This window comes from Geotrypetes seraphini, chromosome 7 (assembly GCF_902459505.1).
Source record: "Geotrypetes seraphini chromosome 7, aGeoSer1.1, whole genome shotgun sequence".
NCBI classification, from domain to species: domain Eukaryota; kingdom Metazoa; phylum Chordata; class Amphibia; order Gymnophiona; family Dermophiidae; genus Geotrypetes; species Geotrypetes seraphini.
In genome coordinates, this window is record NC_047090.1 from 172,783,116 (window position 1) to 172,806,986 (window position 23,871).

Below are 23,871 nucleotides of genomic sequence, written 5' to 3' on the forward strand. Positions count from 1 at the left end.
GGGAGGCGAGCTTTTCATCACTGCATTTTTTAAAAGTGCGTAGCATTCTCCGCAATCTGTAGGTTTCTAACTACTTTTAGTCATTTAGATCAGCTCTTTTTCAAGGGATGCGACAAACGTATGGCAGCGTCCAAAGCCTCCATCGCTCGAAGGGTCCAGGAGGACATTCTTTACACTTAGTTGGCGGAAGAAGTTCATGACCATTCAGCCAGAGCAATGGCGGCTACTTGGACATAGTCCACAGGTTTTTCCTTGGAGGAGTTTTGTCATGCGGCTACTTGGTCTTCCAAGAATACTTTATCTCAGCATTACTGTTGGATGTGGGGGCGCATGTGGAGGCAGCGTTTAGTGCTTCGGTTGCCAAAGCCCGATTCTTCTTTGAGAACTGGTTCTATAACTTGAATGTCCAATAGCCTTTGCACCATCACTCTAGCTACTTTTTCTGTCCGTCCATCCATCTGGAGAGTCAAACAGATCTGAAGGAAGGCAATAACATTTAATCTTGTGATCCTCTCAAATAAGATCTAGAACCCAACGGTCCAAGAAAATTTGCTCCCATTCCCTCCAGAATGCAGACAATCTCCCACCAATGTGCAGGAGCATAGCAACCGACCTAGAGTTATTGTGATTTCTTGGAGGTTGTTGTCCTGACATGAGATCCTGAGGGTTGCCTGCGTCTAGAGTTGCCAAACCATTGTCTGGACCCCAGATAAGATCTCCGAATAGAGGAACCTGCATAAAAATTGGTGGGAACATTATGAGGGATGAAAATTGACTTTGCTTCCCCAGAGCAGTGTATTGCAAACTTTGTGCCGCGGCACACTACTGGGCCTCCTGAGGTTTCAGGTGTGCCACAACACACTGGGCAGGAGAGGCATGTGCTGTACGCAATCAGCCAGCGCCTCTTCTCCTTTCCGGCCCTCTTCCCTGCTGGCACCCCCCACTGGCAGCTTAGGGTCCATCTGGAGGGTTTTCACACATGTGCAAATGTCACCGTGAGGTCATCACGGTGACATCTGCGCACTTCCGAATGCCTCAAGCCACGGCCACTACGTTTAGTGTGCAGTGGTTCAACAAAGTTTGCAGGACACTATTCCAGCAGGTCAGCGAGGTCTGCTATTGGGTAGATTTGTAGTGGCGGCAATCTGCCACACTGGCCATAAGGTCGTTGAGGCCCTTACCAAATAGCATCTGCCCTCTGAAGGGCAGTCTGTTTAAGGTAGTTTTGAAGGCTGAATTGCTCACCCATTGTCTGTTCCAGAGCATGCGGCAGGCAGAAACTGCATATGCCGACACCTTGCTCATGACTAATGACATCATATAAAGCAGAGGTGTCCAACCTGCGGCCCCGTGAAGGATTTTGTGTGGCCCCGGTTGAGGGCGATGCAGTGTTTTCCTCTGCTGCCCCTGGGTGTTTACCATCTTGCCGGCTCCCTCCTCCACCATCCCCTGAGTTAAGACGAATGCTAGGAAGTACTTCTTCACTCAGAGGGTGGTGGATACCTGGAATGTGCTTCCAGGAGAGGTGATAGGACAGAGTACAATAATGGGTTTCAAAAAGGGCCTGGATGACTTCTTGAAGGAGAAAGGGATTACAGGGTATAGATAGAGGGGTACTATACAGGGTACTTCAGGATTAGGGCATAAACAATTCAAGTGGTGGGAACTTACAGGTCAAGGACCGGGAGGGCTGCCGTGGGAGCAGGCTGCTGGGCACGATGGACCCCTGGTCTGACCCGGCAGAGGCAATACTTATGTTCTTAACTGTTACAGTATCTGTGCCCTAATCTGATATTATGCTCTGAAATGCATCCTAGAATATTAATCTAGACTCAAACACTTTTTATATAAAAACCCCGAGACTCTAAAGGCTACACTATTGCCTAAATGAACTTTGCTAAAAAAGCAGAGTTTTGAACTAAAAAGTAAAAGCTAGGGACTTGGGACCTGGGTTGGCCACTGTTGGAAACAGGACATGGAGCTTGTTGGACCTTTGGTCTGTCCCAGTATTGTAATTCTTATGCTTACAGCTCCTGCCTCCTGCATAAAATCCAGAAGCAGGATGCAGCCTGTGAGAACACACTATTTTAATCATTGTACTCACAAGCCACAACCTTTTACCATACTCAGGAGGACTAGCCCTTGTAGCTTCTTTGGGCTGCTCTAGAAACATCAGTGAGGGTAGTATAGGGTTTGGGAGAGTAGCAAACAAGGCTGGCTCAAGAGGTTGTGGTACCCTGGACCAACTTTTGCTTTGTTGCCCCTCAACATGTCCCACCCCTGCCCCCATCTTGGGGCCAACTGGCATGTCTTCTGGGAGGGGGGTGACAGAGGTGGAGGGGGGCCATTCCAAGGTGCTTTGTGCATCTATCAGAGGCTAACTCCAGCTGGGGGGGGGGGATGCCCCAGCAGCCTCACAGACCAACAGCTGCAAGGGGGGAGGTGGAATGTCAGGCACATCACCAAAGAAAGCATTAATGGAGGGAAAAAGGGAAGAACTGAAGCTGCATCCTGTATCTGCCTCCTGCCTGTATGTTGGGAGTCAAGATTTGGGACTGCAGACCGCTGTTGCTCAAAGTGAGAAGCCAAACTTAACTTATAGGCCAATTACATCATAGGTTCAGGAATTTGACACCCTTGAGTGCCGGCGCCCTGGGCCAGAGCCTCACATGGTCCATAGATTAAGTCAGCCTTAGTAGTGACTAAGGAAGGATTGGTGGGGAGTCTCTGTAAAATGTAAAGGTAAGGAAGAATAGGTAGGCTGTAACCAAAGATTTGGAGTCAGGGGATCTGGAAAGAGACATACAGATGGAAATAGGACAATAATGCATAGCCATGGCTAGGGATACAGACCACTGGCATGTTGCTAAAAATTATATTTCCGTCTAAACGTTCTATCAGTCACTGGCCTCCCTTAATTACAACCACTGCTTAGGGACCCTCTCCTGACCCCAAGTAGCCCACGTCTGTCAGAAATTTACCACTCTTTGGTAGGAGATTTGGAGTCCTCCTGACTTTGAGCCCTAGACACGTGCCTATGCATTAATTCTGTCCTAACCCTGTAAACTCAGGTTGAGATCTATAAATATCTGGGAAAACATTTTCTGAAGGAATCGTTCACATTCGCCCCCATTAAAATATTACTTATTTGAAATGTTTAAAATGCTCTCAGATTACTGAGATCCAACCTGATAGTGGTAAAGAGTGAGAGCAGTTATTTTTTAATACATAATTGTACATCTAAGAATATTTACCGGTACTGTATAGCCAAACTAGGCTGAAAAGGCTACATAGTGGAACATATGAAGGCAGAAACTGAGCTGTATGTTTTGGGTTTAGGGGACAGTGACAGCATATATCCCAGATTAACCTATATTTCCTAAATCAGTTCCCACCAAGCCTAGCCGGGGGGGCTTACCAGTAATAAGGATATCCATAATGAATACTCAATGAGAGATGTGCATACAGTGGAGGCAATGCATGCAAATCTCCCTCATGAATATTCATTGTGAATATCCTGAAAACCTGACTTGTTGGGAACTAGAGAATTAAATAACCTCAAAAAAATATGTGAAACACACCAAAACCTTTAACAGGCTAAGATACAAGTCCAAGCAATTCCCAACTGGGACTATAAGAGAGAATTAGAGGAATCTCAAGCGCTCACAGCTAAAAGCTCAATGTATCTTGAGAGCTGATAACCATAGGGTGAGCAATCATTGATCCTTTTAGATTCTCCCATAATATAATTATTTATCAAAACACTCTGTGTATTTTTTAAATATTTTTCGCAAAAAAGTTTTTTATATATATATATACATCTTCTTCTTATAATTTAATTGTTGGTACTTTTAAATTTCTCTATATAAATCTTAAAGAACTTAACTTAATAGCGTAGTGACATGATAGCTACGGAAGATCTCCGTTTCGCTCTGGTTGATTTTACAAGAGCTTCATCAGGAAAAACTGACGTTATCACTCTTTGACACTTGAACTTCTCAGATCTTCCCCTGCCAAAATTTTCCACCTTTTTCTCCTCCCCTTCTTTAAGATTTATATAGAGAAATTTAAAAGTACCAACAATTAAATTATAAGAAGAAGATGTATATATATATATAAAAAACTTTTTTGCGAAAAATATAAAAAAATACACAGAGTGTTTTGATAAATAATTATATTATGGGAGAATCTAAAAGGATCAATGATTGCTCACCCTATGGTTATCAGCTCTCAAGATACATTGAGCTTTTAGCTGTGAGCGCTTGAGATTCCTCTAATTCTCTCTTATAGTCCCAGTTGGGAATTGCTTGGACTTGTATCTTAGCCTGTTAAAGGTTTTGGGGAACTAGAGAATGACAAGGGGCCAAATTTTTCCCTGTCCTGTGGGAACTCATTTTCCCATTCCTGCCAGCTCTGTCCTCATCTGCACAGGACTCAAACACATTAAAATCATAAGTGTTTGGAGCTTGTGCAGTTAAGGCTGAGCTTACAGTAATGGGGCAGGGACAAAACGCATGTGGACGGGATGGGGAAATTGAGTTCCTGGAGGGAGGGGGGACAAATTTGTCCCCTGTGTCTTTCTCTATTGGGAACCACGGACCTTTCCTTTCTGGTTTAGTGGGAATTCAATCTGTATTGTTCCTCTCTAGCCTTAGCAGCTCACGGTAAATGCTCCCCTTTCCAGCCTTGTATAACCCTGCTGGAAACGTGCCCATTTCAAACTTGTAACCAATCCTAGTCAGTAGTGCTGTCAGATTCGATTCACTTTCGATTTAGTGAGTCCTGCCAGTTACACCACTTTCTCTGATACGAGTCGATTCATCATTTCCTCCTATTCCCCCACGGACTGACTGCAATAACTCTCGGGCTTCAAGAAATATAAAAATCCGTGATCTCTGACGCTCGCACAGCATATATTCTCCATGGGTCTGAGAAGGACTGTCTGAATTTTTTTTTTCTCAGCACCTTTACAAACTACCCCGGATTTCCAACCAATTGGGGCTCGTTCGGTTCCTTCCTACACCGGGAGCCTTTGATCAGAGCCGAGCTCAGGAAACCACGCCGAAAACTTTTCATCCGGCCTGGTTTCCGAAACGGAGGCAGTAATTAAATAATCTTAGGTTAACACACAGTGGCGTACCAAGGGGGGGGCGAGAGGGGCGGTCCGCCCCGGGTGCCAGCCCTGAAGGGGTGCTCCCGGCCTTGCCATTCAGTCCCCCCACACCCCCGAAGGACCGCTCGCCCCACTGACCTTCCTGCACCACCTGTGAAGCAGCAAGCAGCAGGATCGCGAGGTCAGCTATCCCTGAGCTGCTTGGGCGCTGTTTCCTGCGCCGCGGTCCCGCCCCTCCTCTGACGTCAGAGGAGGGGTGGGAACGTGGCGCAGGAAGCAGCACCTAAGCAGCGCAGGGATAGCTGACGTCGCGATCCTGCTGCGGCTGCTTCATAGGTGGTGCAGGAAGGTCAGTGGGGCGAGCGGTCCTTCGGGGGTGGTGGTGGTGGTGGTGGGGACTGAACGGCAAGGCCGGGAGCATAGGTAGTGTTGCTTCATAGGTGGTGCGGGGAGGCCAGGGGGGCGAGCGGTCCTTCGGGGTGGGGCGGGTGGGCAGGCAGGCAGGCATTCAAGGGGGAGGGGGGTGACAGGCAGGCAGGCCTTCAAGGGGGGTGACAGGCCTTCGGGGGGGGGGGTGCAGACCTTCAAGGGGGGACTGGTCTACAAGGGGGGACAGGTCTACAAGGGGGTGGGCAGGCCTACAAGGGGGTGGGACAGGCCTTCAGGGGGGGGTGCAGGCCTTCAGGGGGGGTGCAGGCCTTCAAGGGGGAGACAGGCCTTTAAGGGGGGGACAGGCCTTCAAGGGGGGGGACAGGCAGGCAGGCCTTCAAGGGGGGGACAGGCAGGCAGGCCTTCAAGGGGGGGACAGGCAGGCAGGCCTTCAAGGGGGGGACAGGCCTACAAGGGGGTGGGACAGGCCTTCAAGGGGGGGCAGGCCTTCGGGGGAGGGTGCAGACCTTCAAGGGGGGGGACAGGCCTTCAAGGGGGGGACAGGCAGGCAGGTCTTCAAGGTGGGGGGACAGGCCTACAAGGGGGAGGGACAGGCCTACAAGGGGGTGGGACAGGCCTTCAAGGGGGGACAGGCAGACCTTTAAGGGGGGACAGGCCTTTGGGGGGGACCCTGGTTTAGAAGTACACGGAGGGAAGGGGGTGTTCAAAGAGACGTGCATATGCCAAACTTTGGGGGGGGGGATGAAGAAATAATGGGTCTGAAAATAGAGGAGAGGGAGAGAAATGATGGACCATGGGATTTAGGGAGGGAAGGAACTGAAAGGGAGAGAAATTGGACACAAGTGATGGTGTGGAGGAGGGATAGAGATACTGGATAGGAGGGTAATTGGGAAAAGAAAGGGAGAGATGGTGGACTCTGGGGTGGTGGGGAAGGAGGGAGAGATGCCGGATGAAAGGGTAGTTAAGAAAAGGTGGATCTGTGGAGGGAGATGAAAAAAGGAAAGATACCAGACTTCCTGGGGAGGGAAGGGAAATGGAAAGGGAGGACAGAGTTGGCAGATGGATGGTTAGCACGCAGAAAGAAGGAGACCCTGGCAAGCAAGTTATCAGAAGAAAACCAGAGCCTTGGACCAACAAGATTTGAAATATAACCAGACAACAAAAGGTAGAAAAATTAATTTTATTTTCTGTTTTGTGATTATAATATGTCAGATTTGAAATGTGTATCCTGCCAGAGCTGGTGTTGGACTGCAAACGTGAGCTAGGATTTAACAGAGAGAGGAAAAGTTCTTTTTGTTTCTTTATTTTATTTACACCACAGCGCCAGTGTGGTTAGGAGAAGCCAAAGGGGGTGAAAAAGCTATAAAACCCACCAGGAGTTTTGAAAAAAATCACCCAACTGGGCAAGAAAATTGAATTGAAAAACCAATTCAATAGGCTGAATCGAATCGAAATTTTTTTTCCTGAATCTGGCAGCATTAGTTTGCGCTACTGTCTTAGACTTTAGGACCTGGGATTGGGGAGAGATGGCATCCTCAGTACTTTATAATGCAAGTGAAACGAGGATTTGGTCAGACTTTTGAAGGGTCTGCAGAAAAAAAATATTGTATAGGCTGGGGACATGAAACAGCAGGAAATGGGAACTTTTCTTCCTTCTATTTTTGTGAATGGAAAGGCTGAGGATGTCAGAGAGTTCAGTTAAAATATGTGCTTTATAAGAAAATATAATAATGTGTTTTATAAAGTTTATAGCATAGCTGGCCTACCCAGTGAGGTGTTTCTAGTGGTGGTGGTGGCAGCGTGTCAATGTGTTGAGAGGAAGAGGAGGTCTGGGAAATTCTGCTGAGCAAACTCCGGGCCCATTTCCACCCCCCAGTTAGTCCACTCCACTCAACTGGTTCACACACTGAGTGGGTCTTTGGGTGTTGTGTTGGGATCTCTTCCAGTGGTTTATCAGTATCTCCTTCTGGTCCAAGGAAGGAAAAAAACTTTGTTATCCTAAGCATTGACCTACAGAATATGTTTGTAACAGCGCTGCTTGTGTGGCATTAGGCTATGTAGTGATCGAAAGAAAAAAACAGACCTTTGCACATTTTTGCACTATATGGTGGGTGTATGAGGAGATTCACATTTCCTGCACAGCTAAGTCCATGTGAAGTTACCTTGTGCTGTATTTGACATCTAGCAAGGTCTCTGTTTGAAAGGAAAGATCTAAACTTAAAAATGAAGTGGCCAGAAGTTATGGTAAAAGCAGATAGTGTAGCTGGTTTTAAGAAAGATTTGGACAAATTCCTGGAGGAAAAGTCCATAATCTGTTATTAAGACATGGGGGAAGTGTCTGCTTGCCCTGGATCGGTAGCATGGAATGTTGCTACTCTTTGGGTTTTGACCAGGTATTAGTATCCTGGATTGGCTACCATGAGAATGGGCTACTGGGCATGATGGACCATTGGACTGACCCAGTTAGGCTATTCTTATGTTATGTTCTCATCTGTAGGGGCCTTTGTTTTCACTTCTTATTTTAATGTATTTTTTTTCTGGGAACTCAGTGTTTTTTATAATGGGAACAAAAATGGAAGAGAATTAATGTGTGTGGGATGAGTGGGTAACTAATTTCTTCAGCTAAATAATTCAATCCACTTCAAACAGACATAGGAGAACTCACGCACCATTCACACACCTTCCAACCAAAAACGTCAAAAGAAAAAAACTGTTCGACAACCTCCTAGCCATTCGAGCTGCAACACTCGACCCCCAACTCTACAACCAATTGACATCGACCACAGACTGCAAAACCTTCAAAAAGAAATAAAAACCCTTCTATTCAAAAAACACATAAAACCGAACTAACACAATCAGAACTGTCCCAAGCATCACCTGCAACTACTCCATATGTACTTCTGATGTCATGACAATTCAGACATAATTTATGTTATGTTATGTTTGGAATATAAGAAAATTTTCACTGCCTGTTTCTATTCTGACCATTTATTCCGTTTCATGGTCATTACAAAAAATATTTTTTTACATGGGGGGGTGTCAAAAAATGATGGGCCCCGGGTGCCACATACCCTAGGTATGCCACTGTACAGATACTAGGCATTCCCCCGTAACTGCACCTCTTCGCCACCAGCGCCTTCCTTCTAACGCCACTTGGTCCCGCGAAAAGGAAGTGACGTCAGAGGGAGGGATGAGGCCGGCGCACAAATTAGCCTGCTCGCGAAGATTCGAAGCGTCGGCTGCGCCTTCCTTCTATCACTTCCTGGTCCCGCGAAAAGGAAGTAACGTCAGAAGGAAGGACGAGGCCGTCGCGCAGACTAGCCTGCTCGCGAAGATTCGAAGGGGGGTTGAGGTGTTCTTCAGAAATCCTTCCTATTGCTGGTCTCGTGCACCTTGCGATGGGTTCTCTGGCTTAAGGTTTTTTTGCCAAGGTGCAAGCTGCGAGGTTTCTCTTTCGGAAGCCCAGAGAGAACCCTACGCTGGTTTAGCAGCATCCTAAAAGCTCAGGTCCTCTTCCCGGGTCACCGCTGGGAGCATCCCCCTAGGGGGAGGCGGAAGGGCAGCAGCCCTCTCCCCAGCCTTCCTCTTTCTCTTATATGGTCATCCCGATCCTTCCTCTCTGCACCAAAAATACCCGCAGCTGCCTGCCGAGCCAGCCATGACCTGCTTCTCGTACTCGCGCTATCTGGCTTTGTTTCATTGCTGTCCCTCTCTCTCCAGGCCCGTCCAGTCCAGTGGATCGCAGCCTCCCAGCGCCGGGTCTAGCCGAGGGGTCAGGAGGCGATACGATGGCAGCCTCTTCATCAACCCGCACCCTGTGTAAGTGATTCCTTCTGCCTTTGCTGTGATCGGCGGTGCAATGAATGTGTGGTGTTATTATTCAGAAAACTACTATGGGCCCCTTGATTTCCCCACTCCCCCCCCCCCCCAAAAAAAAAAAAGCAGCATCTGTGTCTTATCGATGCACTCCAATCCCTCTCTATAAGACTGGGTGAGGGTTAGGAAGGGGTCTGCTCTGCTGCCACCAGCTGAATCTAACTCAGCACCAGTGTGAAAGCAACAGATTTTTTTGCACTACACCTGTAAAGAAATTACCCTTAGCACAGAAGGTTATAGAGACTATAAAAATGCTCATTTTGGGATTTTACTCTTTGTGAGATATAACCTTCAAACATGGCTTTGAACGAGATATTTGCTGTTCTGGAATTAAAGTGAAACAATTGAGAGCTTTAATTAACGTCCAGGGCCCAGATCTGCAGTAATTACATTAGCTTAAAACCAGACTTCTGGCTGGCAGAAAAAAAAATTCTCCTAGGATCTCTTTCTATGACAGCTTTTACCTCCTGTTATGGTAGCTAGAGAACAGCTTGCAAAGGAAGCCCCCTTCTGTTCATGGACAGCTGTGTGACCAGTACACAGCTATTAAAGATTCCCTGCCAGTAATGGGGGCCTTCATTATCTTGCAAAAGTACATCTACAGTAAAGCAGTTTTAAGCATAGAAAGTTCATTGCATGTTTTAAATGTTTATCATGTTTTCAGGCTACTGCTGAGATTGCATTGTTTGTTAGGTGCACAACTTAAAAGGAAAAACCTTTTAATGGAAGAAGAAACTAATCAACTACTCACACACAAGGACTAACACTGGCTGCACACACTGTGGCAGGACTTGCTTATCCACTCATTCTATCTGAGATCTTTTGGGAGTTTATGTTAAAGCAGTGGTCTCAAACTCAAGCCCTTTGCAGGGCCACATTTTGGATTTGGAGGGCCGCAGAAAAAATAGTTAATGATAATTTTGCATAAGGTAAAACTCTTTATAGTTTATAAATCCCCCCCACCGAAGGCCTACATGTTCCCCCCTTTTTTGCAGCATCCTCCAGCTTCCCCCCTAGCCACCCTGTCTTAGTTTCACCTAATTACCACAGCCTGCAGAGAGGATCGCTGGTGCTGTAGCGTTCCTTGCAGGATGCCATCGGCCTCCGCAACACGTTCCCTCTGCCGTGGTCCCGCCCCTCCTATGATGTCAGGGGCAGGATCGCAGCAGAGGGAATGTGCTGCTGAGGACGATGGCAGCCTGCAAAGATCGCTACAGCACGGCAATCCTATCTGCAGGATACGGTAATTATCTGAAGGTAAGAGCAGGAGGCCAGTGGCGAAGCCGGAGGATGCTGCAAAGAGCGGGCAGCACTAGTACAGACTGGGGGCCGCAAAATAATACCTGGTGGGTTGCATGTGGCCCCCCGTGCTGCAAATTTGAGACCACAGTGTTAAACCAATAACTGACTGTGATTCAGAGTTGGCCTATTAGCAAGACTAGGTACAGCTTCAAAGAGGAGGGAGCCTAGATCAACTGCAGCCAACACAGAACAATAGATGTAGACAGCCACACAAGCTGAAAGTATAATCAATGCATATGGTACTTTTACCAACAGTAGTTCAGCAGGAGTTTACACCACCTCTTGAGCTAGTTTATGTGCTCAGACTTAGTTAAATTCATAACTCAGGACTATTACTAGTATTGTAGAATGGCAATTAAGTGTGTAATTGCAGATATAGAATTTGTGCTTCGCACTCATCATCCTGGGTTCATAGACAAAACCGCCGAAGACAAAGGCGCGCGTCGACAACTGAGCGCAAGATGGAAGCGCGCGCCGAAGATAGAGTGTTTTTAGGGGCTCCGATGGGGGATTTTGTTGGGGAAACCCCCCCCCCACACTTTAATACAGATCGCGGCGGCGTTGTGAGGGGTTTGGGGGGTTGTAGCCCCCCTCATTATACTGGAAACTTAACTGTTTCCCTGTTTTTTAGGGAAAAAGTGAAGTTTTCAGTAAAATGTGGGGGGTTACAACCCCCCAAACCCCCCACAACGCGGCGCGGTCTGTATAAAGTGTGTGTGGGGGGGGGTTTCCCCCCCACGCCCCCCGTTGGAGCCCTTTAAAACAGTCATTTTCTTCGGTGCGCACCTCCGCGTTGTGCGCGCCTTTTTCCCGGCGTCCTTTTGACCTGACACCGTCATCCTGGCCACTGTACCCACTAAGGCAAGCCAATGTCTCAAACATTTTTAGTTGCGGCACACTGAATGGAGTAAATGTTTTTTGCCATACGTTATAATTGAAATTATAAAATTGCAAAACCAACAAAAATTTAAATTTGAGTTATTTATTTAAAGTTCTTCAAGCTATGTATGGGTAATTGTAACAACAGTGAAACTAAAGTAGATATAATAGAGAGTCCTGTATAGGTGGGGGGGATTGGATGGGTTATTTTTACAGAATTTTATTGTCTTGGTGTGGTTGTTGTACTGTTCTTTGATTGCAATAAAAAGATTATAATAAACTAAAATAAAAAGATTATTAAATAAAAAATAAAGTAGATAGAATAGAATTGCTAATCAATGCGATGGATGTGCTCGTTTTTGAGTGCAATGAGCTTAAAACGCGGCTCGATTTGTCGACAAGCAAACACGCATTTCATCATCCACCAGCTGCAGCCATTCTCTTTTTTTTAATTTAATTTCTGTTGGAGCGGAAAATCCAAGTTTGCAAAGATAAGAAGATCCAAATGGTAACAAAACATTGATTGCTTTGCTGCTCAAATTAGGATAACTACTGCTTAAAAAATAAAACAAAAATTACTTGACGTTAGTTTTCAAGGACCAATCACATCAAAGAATGATGCTTGTCTGGGCGATTGTATCCTTATGCCCACAGATGCTCATAACATTGACAGACTCTTGCAAATGCATTGTACAAAGTACATGTCATCTGTTCTAGTGTATACTTATGAAGGGCATTTTGTAAAACTCTGGAATCTCTCATAGCACACCTGGAATCTCTTTGGGGCACACAGTTTGAGAGACACCTGCTCTAAGCTGAGCGGGAGTCCTTCAGCTACAGTTCTAGCTGTGGATTACAAGATCTGAGGCAACATGGATTTACTAGAGGCAAGTCTTGTCAGATAAATCTGATAAATTTCTTTGACTGGGTGACCAGAGAATTGACTTGAGGGAGTGCACTAGATATGGTGTATTTAGCAAAGCCTTTGACGGTGTTCCACACAGGGGATCTAATAAATACAATGGGCATCCAAGAATTTATCTACCTGAATATGAAAGAAACTTAGCAAGGTGGTTTGAAACAAGTCTGTGCATGTTGTGGCATGTTTCAAGGTTACTCATGCACAGTTGCGGCTCAGTACGAGTCTAACATTCCAAGACACAGGATGTCAGGAGAGTCCTTGTGCGAATCAAGTAAGAAACTGCTAGATTTGGAGCACCATTCAGTGATTAAAATTTGTCACAAAAGAAGGGATGAAGCCAAAGGAGATCCATTAACGCATGCCTGCAGTTTATGGTGAGTCTGCCTTATCATCCTACGAAGTAAAATTTTGGAGCAAGCAGTTTGTGTGGTGGTAGAGAGTCCACTGAAAATGACCCTCACACTGGATAATAGTGCTGCCTGATTCAAATCGATTCACCGATTCACTTTGGTGACCAATTAATTTGAATTGATTCACTTTGGTAAATCGATTCAAACCAATTTGTTTCCCCAAAATCTGGACTCACCAATTCAGTGAAAAACCCTCCCCCATCCCCTAAGTGAGGCCTGACATACCTCCAGGGCCTCCTAAAGCAGCAGCAGTGGATGACTAGCAGAGGCAGGCTCTGAACAGGCTGCTCGTGACCTGCCCCGCCAGGGCCTTCCTTCTGCCATGTCATTGATGACATATCTGATGATGTGGCAGAGGGAAGCCCTGGCAGAGCAGGCCGTGAACATCCTGTTCAGAGCCTGCTTCTGCAACGACGGTATGTCAGATCTCCAGGGGGCGTGGGCTCAGTCGGCAAGTGCTGCACAGGGGAATGGGAGGGAGGAACGGAAAGCTGCCGCACAGGGAAGAGGAAGAATAGAATTGTTGGACATGGGGTGGAGGAGAGGAAGGGAGTGTAAGAAAAAGAGGTGAGAGGGAGAAATCCTGCATATGGTAGAGGGGATGGAGATACACCTAGAGAAGACAGGGAGAAATGTTGGACACTGAGTAGAGGGCAGGGAGAGGTGGTACATGGAGAGAAATATTTCACATGATAATGGAAGGGAGGAAGGGAGAGATGCTGCATGGAGGTGAATAGAGAAGTTTGACGCAAGGCACAAAGCAGGGAGAGAGAGATGGTAGACAGCAAGAAAGAAATGTTGAATATGGCAGTGGAATGAAAGGTACAGAGAAGGAAATGTCAAATGGACAGGAGATCCTGGTGAGCGAGTTAATGGAAGGCAAAGAGAAACCAGAACCTGGGACCAACATGATTTGAATAATAAAATGACCAGACAATAAAAAGATAGAAAAAATAATATTATTTTCTATTTTGTGATTACAATATGTCAGATTTGACATGTATCCTGCCAGAGCTGGTGTTAGTGAGTGTGAGAGAAGAAAAATCTTTTTTGTTTGTTTATTTTGTTTACACCACAGCACAGGTGTGGGGTTGGATAGGGTGAAGAGGCTACAAAATAAACCTGCCAGAATGTTTGAAAAAAAACACCCAAATGGGCAGGAAAATCAAATCAAAATTTTTTCCCTGAATCGGGAAGCAACTTCCACAGAAATATGCAAGAAAGTCAAGGATTTAATTTTGTCAGACAGATAAATTAAGGTTTCCCCAATAGCTGAAGACATGGGCATCTTGGCAGGTACAGTTTGGAAAATAATTAATGAAAAGTTGGGCATGTCAAAGGTTAGTGCAAGATGGATTCCAAGAATGCTGACACCATGTCAGAAAGCCACAAAGCTCCAGTGCTCTCAGGAGAACTTAGAGATGCTCTGTGAAGACTAAGTGAATTTTTTTCATCGTTTGGTGACTGGAGATGAAAGACTTGGGTCTAATCCTGAGTCCAAAATGGAGTTGATGCAGTGGAAGCACAAGTCATCCCCCACTCCAAAAAAATTAAAGACAGAAAAATCTGCAGGCAGTCATGGCAACTATCTTCTTGGATGATGGACGTTTGCTTCTGGAGTTCATGCCATACAAGACAATCATAACTGGGGAGAGTTACACTAACATAATCGCTTTGCTGGAGTCAGTAAAGGAGAAAAGATGAGGAAAACTCATAGCAGGCATGCTGTTCCTTTACAACAATACACCAGTACACATGTCATGACAATCATAGGCTACCATCCAAGAATGTGGGTTTCAGCAGCTGAATCATCCACCCTGCAGTCCTTACCTGTCTCCCTCATTATTTACTGCGAGTTTTGAAGAAATCTCTCCATGGACGGCGGTTTTCAAGTGATAAAGATGACAAGGAAGCTGGGACAGCCTGGTTTGAAAATCAGATGGAAGAATTCTTTTCAAAGGGGTTAATGTCACTTCAGGAAGAGTGGATGAAGTGTATGGAGCTATCAGGGGAGCTATATTAAAAATAAAACAAAATTTTTTGAAAACTTTTCTTTCCTACTGAGGTAGATAAATTATTGAATGCCGCTCATTAACTGCATGCCCTTGGTATGGGTCCTAAAAGTGATGGACTGGGTAGGAACTGGTTGAGTGGAAGGCAAGAGAAGGTCAATGGAGATCACTGAAGAAAGGGATGTTACCGGTAGTGTGCCTCAGGATTCGGTTCTTGGGCCTGTTCTTTTTAACATTTTTATAAATGATAATGCTGAAGAGCTGTTGGGTAAAATTTGCTTCTTTGTGGATAATACCAAAATCTGTAATAGACACCTGAGATAGTGTGAATATCATAAAGAAGGACTTAGCGAAGCTTGGAGAATAGTTTGAAATTTGGCAGCTAATATTTAATGCTAAGAAATGCAAGGTCATTTATTTGGGCTGCAAAAACCCAAGGGAATGGTATAGTTTAGACGGTGAAGAACTTTTGTGTAGGAAAGAGGAGCAAGACTTGGGTGTGATAGTAAGTGATGATCTTAAGGTGGCCAAACTGGTTGAAAAGGTGATGGTGAAAGCTAGAAGGATGCTAGGGTGCATAGGGAGAGGTATGGTCAGTAGGAAAAAGGAGAAATTGATGCCCCTGTATAAGACTCTGGTAAGACCTCATTTAGAATATTGTGTACAAGTCTGGAGACCGCACCTTCAAAAAGATATAAAAAGGATGGAGTAGGTCCAGAGGAAGTCTACTAAAATGGTGTGTGGTCTTCATCATAAGGCGTATGGGGACAGACTTAAAGATGTCAATATGTATACTTTGGAGGAGAGGGGAGATATGATAGACGTTAAATACCTACTTATGAGGCAAGTCTTTTTCATCTGAAAGGAAGTTAAGAGGCAATAGGCTCAGGAGTAATCTAAGGAAATACTTTTTTTTACAGAAAGGGTGGTAGATGTGTGGAATAGGGTCCCAGTAAAGGTGGTGGAGACAAAGACTTTTAATTCAAGAAAACGTGGGACAGGCATGTAGGGTCTCTTAGAGGAGTAGATAGTGAATGCTGCGGATGGGCATACTGGATCGGCCATTTGGCCTTTATCTGCCATCTATGTTTCACATTTTTAATAGTGAGGGACAGGCTAGCTCTGCCTGCCCCTAGTGACTGGAAATAAAATATTGAAGCACCCCTCTCCCCCTACCCACCAGCAGCTATGCAGTTGGAGGACTCCCACTCTGCTTAGGGGACGGTGATTCCTGGAATGTATCTTTAGGCAGGCTTTTGAGACTTTTCCCCCAAATAATATATTCATTCACAAAGTATTCTCAGCATGAAAATACATAGAATTTGCTAAAAGAAGTAGATTTGGGTGCCACAAAAACCTGAAAAGAGAAGACAAGAAGCATAGCTTTATCTCAGACATTCTGGGGAATTTGATAAAAGGCATTCGTGTGATTATCAGATATATATGTAAACTGGTACCAGTGATCAGTAATTGGCCTTGACAAGCGCTGATTGGCAACAACCAGCATATCTAAGTTCCATGCGCCCAACTCCAAAGGGCCATGGCTGAGGGAGATGCCTGGGCAGGGTAGGAGCATGCCCAGCATTTGAGCGTATGGTGTTATACAGCCCTTCAAGGATGGAAAGGCGATCAAGTAGGCACTACACGTGTGCAAGTTGTGCCTAGAAATTTGAAATGATGGAATAGATAGATTGGGGGTGAGCCTGTTATGGTTTCGCAGCAAAGGCAAGCAAACTTAAAAATAACCTCTGCTTCCAAGGGCAGCCAGTGTAGTTTTTTTGTAATAGGAGCTTAATGATCTGATTTCTTGAGATCGTACATGAGACGGACTGAACGATTCTCAGTCGTTTGATGGTTTTCTTAAAGGATCCCAATCCCAAGTATATAATATTGCAATGGTCTAAGATACGCAAGATCAAAGATTGAACCAGCAGTCGAAAAGAGAAGAAATCAAAATAGTGTTTAATGGTACGTAGTTTCCATAAAGTGAAAAAACATTTTTTTTTTTTACCTGAGAGTTAGTGAGATCTTCGAAAGTCAAGCTTCGATCCAAGATGACACCCAGGATTTTGATGGTAGAATTAATTGGGTGGTCTGACCCATTTAATCTCAGAGGAATTTGTGATCTTGTTATTGGGACTTGCCAAAAAGAACTTTCTATAGCGCTACCATAGGGGTAGGCAATTCCGGTCCTCGAGAGCCGGAGCCAGGTCAGGTTTTCAGGATATCCACAATAAATATGCATGAGATAGATTTGCATCTCAAAGAGGCAGTGCTTGCAAATACATCTTGTACATATTCATTGTGGATATCCTGAAAACCTGACCTGGCTCCGGCTCTCGAGGACCAGAATTGCCTATCTCTGCGCTACCAGATGCACGCAGCGCTGTTGTCCCCAGTAAAACTATGATTATTATGTAATTTAATTTTTTTTTGTATTTACTGTTTGCAAACCTGAAGGCCATTAAAGCAGAGTGCACTGATATACAGTACAGTAGGCAGTTTTTCTATCCCTGAATGACTTCCAATCTGAGTTTGTATCTGAGGCAGTGGAGGATTAAGTGATTTGCCCAAGGTCATAAGTATTTGAACTGGGCTCCCCTGGTTCTCTACCTGCTGCTCCACTCCACTCCTGTCATGTACTTTAGAGGTTCAAATATAACACAGTCCCCGCTTTAGCGTTAACTCACAGATAAGGCAGATAAGAGACTTCAGGAATGGCTCAGTTGGGATCATTCTTGGTGGCACTTAGTAAAGCAACTGTGGAAATGTATATAAAAAAATCATTTGCAGACACTGTTCAACCGAGACTTTTACAGCAGAGCGTCACTTGCACCTGTGGATTAACAGAAAAACTAAAAGCAGGAAAATCAGGAATGCTGAAAACATAAACAGGTAGAGAAGGAGGAGGATAGTCAAATTTATAGGAGAACCAAAGGGAGGCAGGAAGAGCACAGTCTAGCAAAGGTTCAAACCGAAGCAATACACTGCTCAGTCAGCAAAGGCAGGGGCAAAAGGTTTTTCAGATATGTAAATGAAAGAGGAAGATCGAAAGGAGAACCACAAGATTCAAAGAGGAAGATGGATGGTTTAGTAAAGAAAGCAGATATTTTGAATACACACTTCTGCTTGGTATCAAAGCAGAAGGACAACACAGGCACAAGGCAAGGACTTAATAGGCTCATCATGGAAGTAGAGTTACAGATACTGGTATATTTAAAAGTAGACAAGGCAGCACTGGAGGCTATTAAGAGTCCAAGCCTCTGGGATTGACTTCTGCAATGAGTAGATTGTTTTGGTTGGGAGGGGGAGATTAGTTGTGTGGGTGACCTTCCCTATACAGTACTCCCCCAATATTCGTGGGATTTCTGTTCCAGGAACCCCTGCGAATCTTGAAAAACCGCGAATACGGTTTTCAGTGAGGGAGACAGGAGAGGGCAGCCGACCCGGTATTTTCCGACCGCGAATGACCGGGCAGGAGAGAGCAGTCGGAGCGCTGGCAAGTGAAGGAAATCACTCGCGGTATGCTCCAACCGCTTCTTCTTGCACTAAAGTCAGGTCTCACCAATCAGGAGATGCTTTGACACGCAGCTCCTGATTGGTGAGGCCCGACTTTAGTGCAGGAAGAGGCGGTCGGAGCATACCACGAGTGATTTCCTTCACTCACTAGTGCTCCGGCTGCTCTCTCCTGCCCGGTCATTCATGGTCGGAAAATACCGCAAATGACTGGGACCATGAATTGCCAACCGCGAATGACCGAGGTTAGCACTGTACTCTTAAAGGTGAATGTTATATTCTTCGCAACTTCAGAACCTTTAGAACAGCGGTGTCAAATGTCAGTCCGCGAGGGCTGCAATCCAGTCAGGTTTTCAGGATTTCCCCAATGAATATGCATGAGATCTTTTAGCATACAATGAAAGCAGTGCATGCAAATAGATCTCGTGCATATTCATTGAGGAAATCCCGACTGGATTGCGACCCTCGAGGACTGACTAGAGAATGACACGGTGACAAAATTAATCACCGTTCCCGTCCCCACGGATAACCGTGGCAAACCATCTTCATGTCATTCTTTAAAGAGAGAGGGAAGAATCAGAGTATGAATGGCCACAACCACTGACCCGCAAGCTTTGCTTTGAAGAATGCTGGTGTAGAAGGACTTAGGTTGAGATAGACACAACAGAATGACAGTCTCTGGTATCCAGAGCAGATATTGTGATGTCATAATGCCTCATTCCACCAGTGCCTAAGAGCCAATCACATCAGTGATGTCACAATGGCTTCATTATCCTTGGCTCCCATAAGAATCAGAGTATGAATGGCCACAACCACTGACCCGCAAGCTTTGCTTTGAAGAATGCTGGTGTAGAAGGACCGAGGTTGAAATAGACACTAGAAAATGACATGGGATTATTTCCCGTGGTTATCCGCGGGGACGGGAACGGTGATGAATTTTGTCACCGTGTCATTCTCTAGGACTGACATTTGACACCTCTGCTTTAGAGCTCAGTTTCCTATTACCTGTGACCCATGCAAGACTTAATAGGGGGAAAGGGGTTAAGCATGTGTTTCTTCTTTGGATTTCCTTGAAGAACATATTGTTGCTGTATTTTTGTCGGTTTTTCATATCATGTTCTCCATAACGGGGGAAGGTTAGATAGAAGGGGTAGGGGTGAGAAGGGGGTTGGTTTTTTTGTGGGTGAAATTTTGCTAAAATGGCTGATGATGTTGGATTCTATTTTCTTTTTGATGATGCCCTTTGCTTGTACAGTGTCTGATTGACATGTTTCTAACTAAACTAAAACTTAATTTTATATACCGGGTCTTCAACCAGAGGAAGCTCGACGCGGTTAACAATAAGTTAAAAAAATAAGCTAAAATACAAGAGGATTAATTTTTAAAATGTTTAGCAAATAGAAATGTTTTTAAAGATTTATGGAAAGATTGAAAAGAGCTGGGACTCCTCAAAATTAAAGGAAGTTCATTCCATAATTGGGGGAAATTTAAAAGCCAGAGAAAGGCTAAAATTCTTGATTCCTTGAGTTCCTTTCCTAGAAGGGAGGGAAAGTTTAAATCGTTGAGTTCCTCTCGCATATGAAAATCTATAAACATTCCATAGAAGAGGAAGAAAAATACCATATAAAATTTTGAAAATAATACAAAAACATTTAAACTGGATTCTGAGATAAACTGGGAGCCAATGGAGTCACGTGGTCGAATTTGCTTTTTCCATAAATCAGCTGTTATATGGTATTCAACTCATCAATAAAATTGTTTTAGTAAAAGTAGCCAAAGCTCTGGGGGGTCTGATGGGAAACATTCTAGAACACTAAGGGGTCCTTTTCCAATGCTGGGTAAGAATTTACTTTAGCACACCCTTACGAGAGTCTTTCCTGTGTGCTAAGGCTATTTTTACTGCAACTGTGTATATATATATATATATATATATATATAAAAAGCCTTGTTTTCTATTATTTTTATTAATGGTTGTGCAATAATGCTACCATTTAGAATTGGTCATATAAAGAAATTACCATGGGAACACTTACCACAACCTATTTAGGAGACGATAAGGGCTCCTGCATTAACTGTACGCTAGCCAGTTAGCACATGGTAATGTCGATGCAGGAACACCTGCTCTCTGCTGCTGCCGCACGCCCTCAAACAAAATAATTGCAAAAAAAAAGAATTTCTGTGCAGTTAGTTACTTGGAAACAGAGGGGAGGATTCTCAGAACTTTTAATGTGGTTCCTAAACCAGTTCCAGTCGGTTTAGCGTTCATTTATTTTAGTGGTGGATTATCAAAACGGCCTCCGACTCTGCCATGTAAATGTATTACAATGAGGTCATTAATATTTAAAGAAGCACTCCGGGCATGTCTCTGTTATTGCTGGGTGATTCCCTAACCTTGCTGTCCTACATTTGTGAGCAAATTTTTCAGCAGGTTTGAGCTGTCGTAGCCTTACTTTCTGGTCATTGCCTGAGTGCTGATTAGCTCGGACATTGACAGGATAAGGCTTGATAGCTCAGACCTGCCAGAAAGCTTTTCTGCTGACAACCAGTCTTTAGTTTCCGCCCGTTCCCATCGGTCGGATTTTTCTACAGCTCTCCATTACAACTTTTCTACTCAACCTGAAGATGCCTGAATCATCTAAAGAAACAACTGGGATGCAGGAGGAGGATGAACACACTGGATCCTCATGAATTGTGCGCCCACTGATTGGATCCGGCGCTCGAGGTTTCCGTGTGGCTTGCATTGTGCGCACATGTCACCACGTGCACGCAAGCTAAGGAAGAGGGCACTGAGAGACTTCATGAAGAGAAGTGAGGCCCGAGAATCTCCCTCCAGCAGCCATCCTCATCGGAGCGTAGCAGCGGGGGATCCACAGACGAATCCGGTGAGGAGCCTCCAGGACGTCCTGGCTCAGTCAACCCCCCCGACTGCAACTTGCCCGGTCGAGAAATCTCTCCCGGAAGTCTTGCATGCTGTCGCTAGCCGTCGGCCCCTGCAGGAAGCCGATAGGAGTCTCACCAGACCGAGAGATCTCTCCAGGAGTTCCTGCATGTTGCTGCTGACAGCCAGCCTCCGCAGGGCATGAAGAGAAGTGAGGCCCGAGAATCTTCCTCCAGCAGCCATCCTCATCAGAATGCAGCAGCGGGGGATCCACATGCTACAGTGGCAAGGAGCCTCCAGGATGCCCTGGCTCAGCTAATCCCCCCGCCTGCACTTGGCCCGGTAGAGAAATATCTCCCGGAGTCCCTGCATGTTGCCGCTTAGAACCAACCTCTGCAGGGCAGCCGATAGGAGTCTCGCCAGACCGAGAGATCTCTCCAGGAATCCTTGCATGTTGCCACGCAGCCATCCTCTGCAGGGCAGCCGATAGGAGTCTTGCATGCTGCTGCGTAAATCCACAGCCTCTGCAAGCAACAGATCGGGGCTTTCACCCTCCAGACGGCATGCTGCCTCTTACAGCCGGCCTCTGAAGGGAGCCGATTGGGGTTCAAAGGTAAGTCCTATCTGCTTGTTTTTGGGAAAACCTCTGATAATCTGTTGCAGCCCCGAGGGCTCTGCCCCACCCTCCTCCCAATCTGAATTTAAGGAGAAAGAATCTCCCATGCTTCTTTCCCTTGGAGGGGACCTGCAGACCTCTCCCCCCAGTAGGAGACATGCTGCCCCAGAGTTCAGCTTATAAAGGACATGCTGAAAAAAAAACAAAAAACAACCAACTGATGTTTCTTTCCCTCTTGGGGTCCTGCAGAGTCTACAATTCGTAAAGTTATGTAAAGTTATGTACGAAAAGTTATGTAAAGTTAGGTATGCAAAGTTTGTAAAGTTATACAAATAATTGTATTGTCATCGCCTGGAAATGACCAGCCATCTTCTAATGTAATCCGCTTAGAACCGCAAGGCACAAGCGGAATAGAAATCACTAATGTAATGTAATGTAATGTAACCAACTCCCCCCCCCCTGCAGCGAGAGAGATGCTCACTCCCTCCTCCTGTCATGCAACAACCCCTGACCCCCCCTCTCCCCGGCAGTGGGAGAGTTGCCCATTCCCTCCTGTTACCACCATCGTGCCCCCGATGACTCCCCTAAATCCCCCTTGTTTACAAAGTCTGTCCAGAGGGAGGCGTACCCCTTCTGGCCAGCAGGCCCGTCTCTTCAAAATGGTGGTCCTTCCCCTCCCAGGTACTCAAGTATTTCTCCCTTACGTTAAGGGGAAGCAACCAGCAAGGGAGGAAGTGGGACCCTTGGACGATGGAGACAGAAAGGGGGTGGTAAAAGAGGAAAAAGAGATGGCTGACAAGTTAAATGAGTTTTTCACGTCAGTCTTCACGAGGGAGGACACAACCAACATTCCGGAGCCAGAAGAGATCGTAAATGGTGATCAGGAAGATAAGCTGGCCCAACTAGAGGTAAGTCAAGAGGATGTCCTCAGGCAGATAGACAGGCTAAAGAGCGACAGATCACCAGGTCCAGACGGCTTTCACCCAAGGGTACTCAAGGAACTGAGGAACGAAATAGCAGAGCCACTTCGACAAATATGCAACTTATCCTTAAACTGGAGAGATCCCAGAGGACTGGAAAATAGCAAATGTCACGCCAATCTTCAAGAAGGGTTCGAGGGGCGACCCGGGAAACTACAGGCCGGTGAGCTTGACCTCGGTCCCGGGAAAGATGATGGTAGCGCTGATCAAGGACAGCATCTGTGAACACATCGAAGCCAATGGACAGCTTAAATCAAGTCAGCATGGCTTCTGCAAGGGTAGGTCATGCCTCACTAACTTATTACACTTCTTTGAAGGGGTGAACAGACAGGTGGATAAAGGGGAATCCATATATATCATTTACCTTGACTTCCAAAAGGCCTTCGACAAGGTACCACACGAAAGACTGCTTAAGAAACTATGGAACCACGGGGTACAAGGGGAGGTCCACCGATGGATCAAAAACTGGCTGGCAGGCAGAAAACAGAGGGTTGGAGTGAAGGGTCACTATTCAGATTGGAAATGGGTCACGAGCGGGGTGCCGCAGGGGTCGGTGTTGGGACCGCTCCTTTTCAATATATTTATAAATGACCTGGAGGCGGGAACAAAATGCGAGGTCATTAAATTTGCAGACGACACCAAACTATACAGCAGGGTTGAAACAACGGAAGACTGCGAAAATCTCCAAAAGGATCTGACGACACTGGAAGAGTGGGCCAATAAGTGGCAAATGAGTTTTAACATAGGGAAGTGTAAGGTCATGCATGTAGGAAAAAAGAACCCGATGTTCAGCTACAAAATGGGGGGATCACTGCTGGGGGTAAGTAACCTTGAAAGAGACCTGGGAGTAATGGTTGATACAACACTGAAGGCATCGGCACAATGCGCCACAGCCTCAAGGAAAGCAAACAAAATGCTTGGAATCATTAAGAAGGGCATCACGGCCAGGACAAAGGAAGTCATCCTGCCACTTTATC

General features: G+C 45.6%; 1 protein-coding gene across 4 annotated transcripts in view; it reads left to right on the forward strand.

Annotated features, from left to right (window-relative positions):
- Window positions 1-23,871, forward strand: part of ASB2 (ankyrin repeat and SOCS box containing 2) — a 75,813-nt gene that overhangs the window by 15,708 nt on the left and 36,234 nt on the right. The window contains exons 1-2 of one of the 4 annotated variants that reach the window (XM_033953402.1): window positions 8,687-8,857; window positions 9,224-9,322. In XM_033953402.1, coding sequence (XP_033809293.1) covers window positions 8,694-8,857; window positions 9,224-9,322 — 263 coding nt within the window. In that variant the 5' untranslated portion in view covers window positions 8,687-8,693. Of the gene's footprint in view, window positions 1-8,686; window positions 8,949-9,223; window positions 9,323-23,871 lie in introns of those variants that run through there. The other 3 variants (XM_033953404.1, XM_033953403.1, XM_033953400.1) reach the window with 3 other exon arrangements.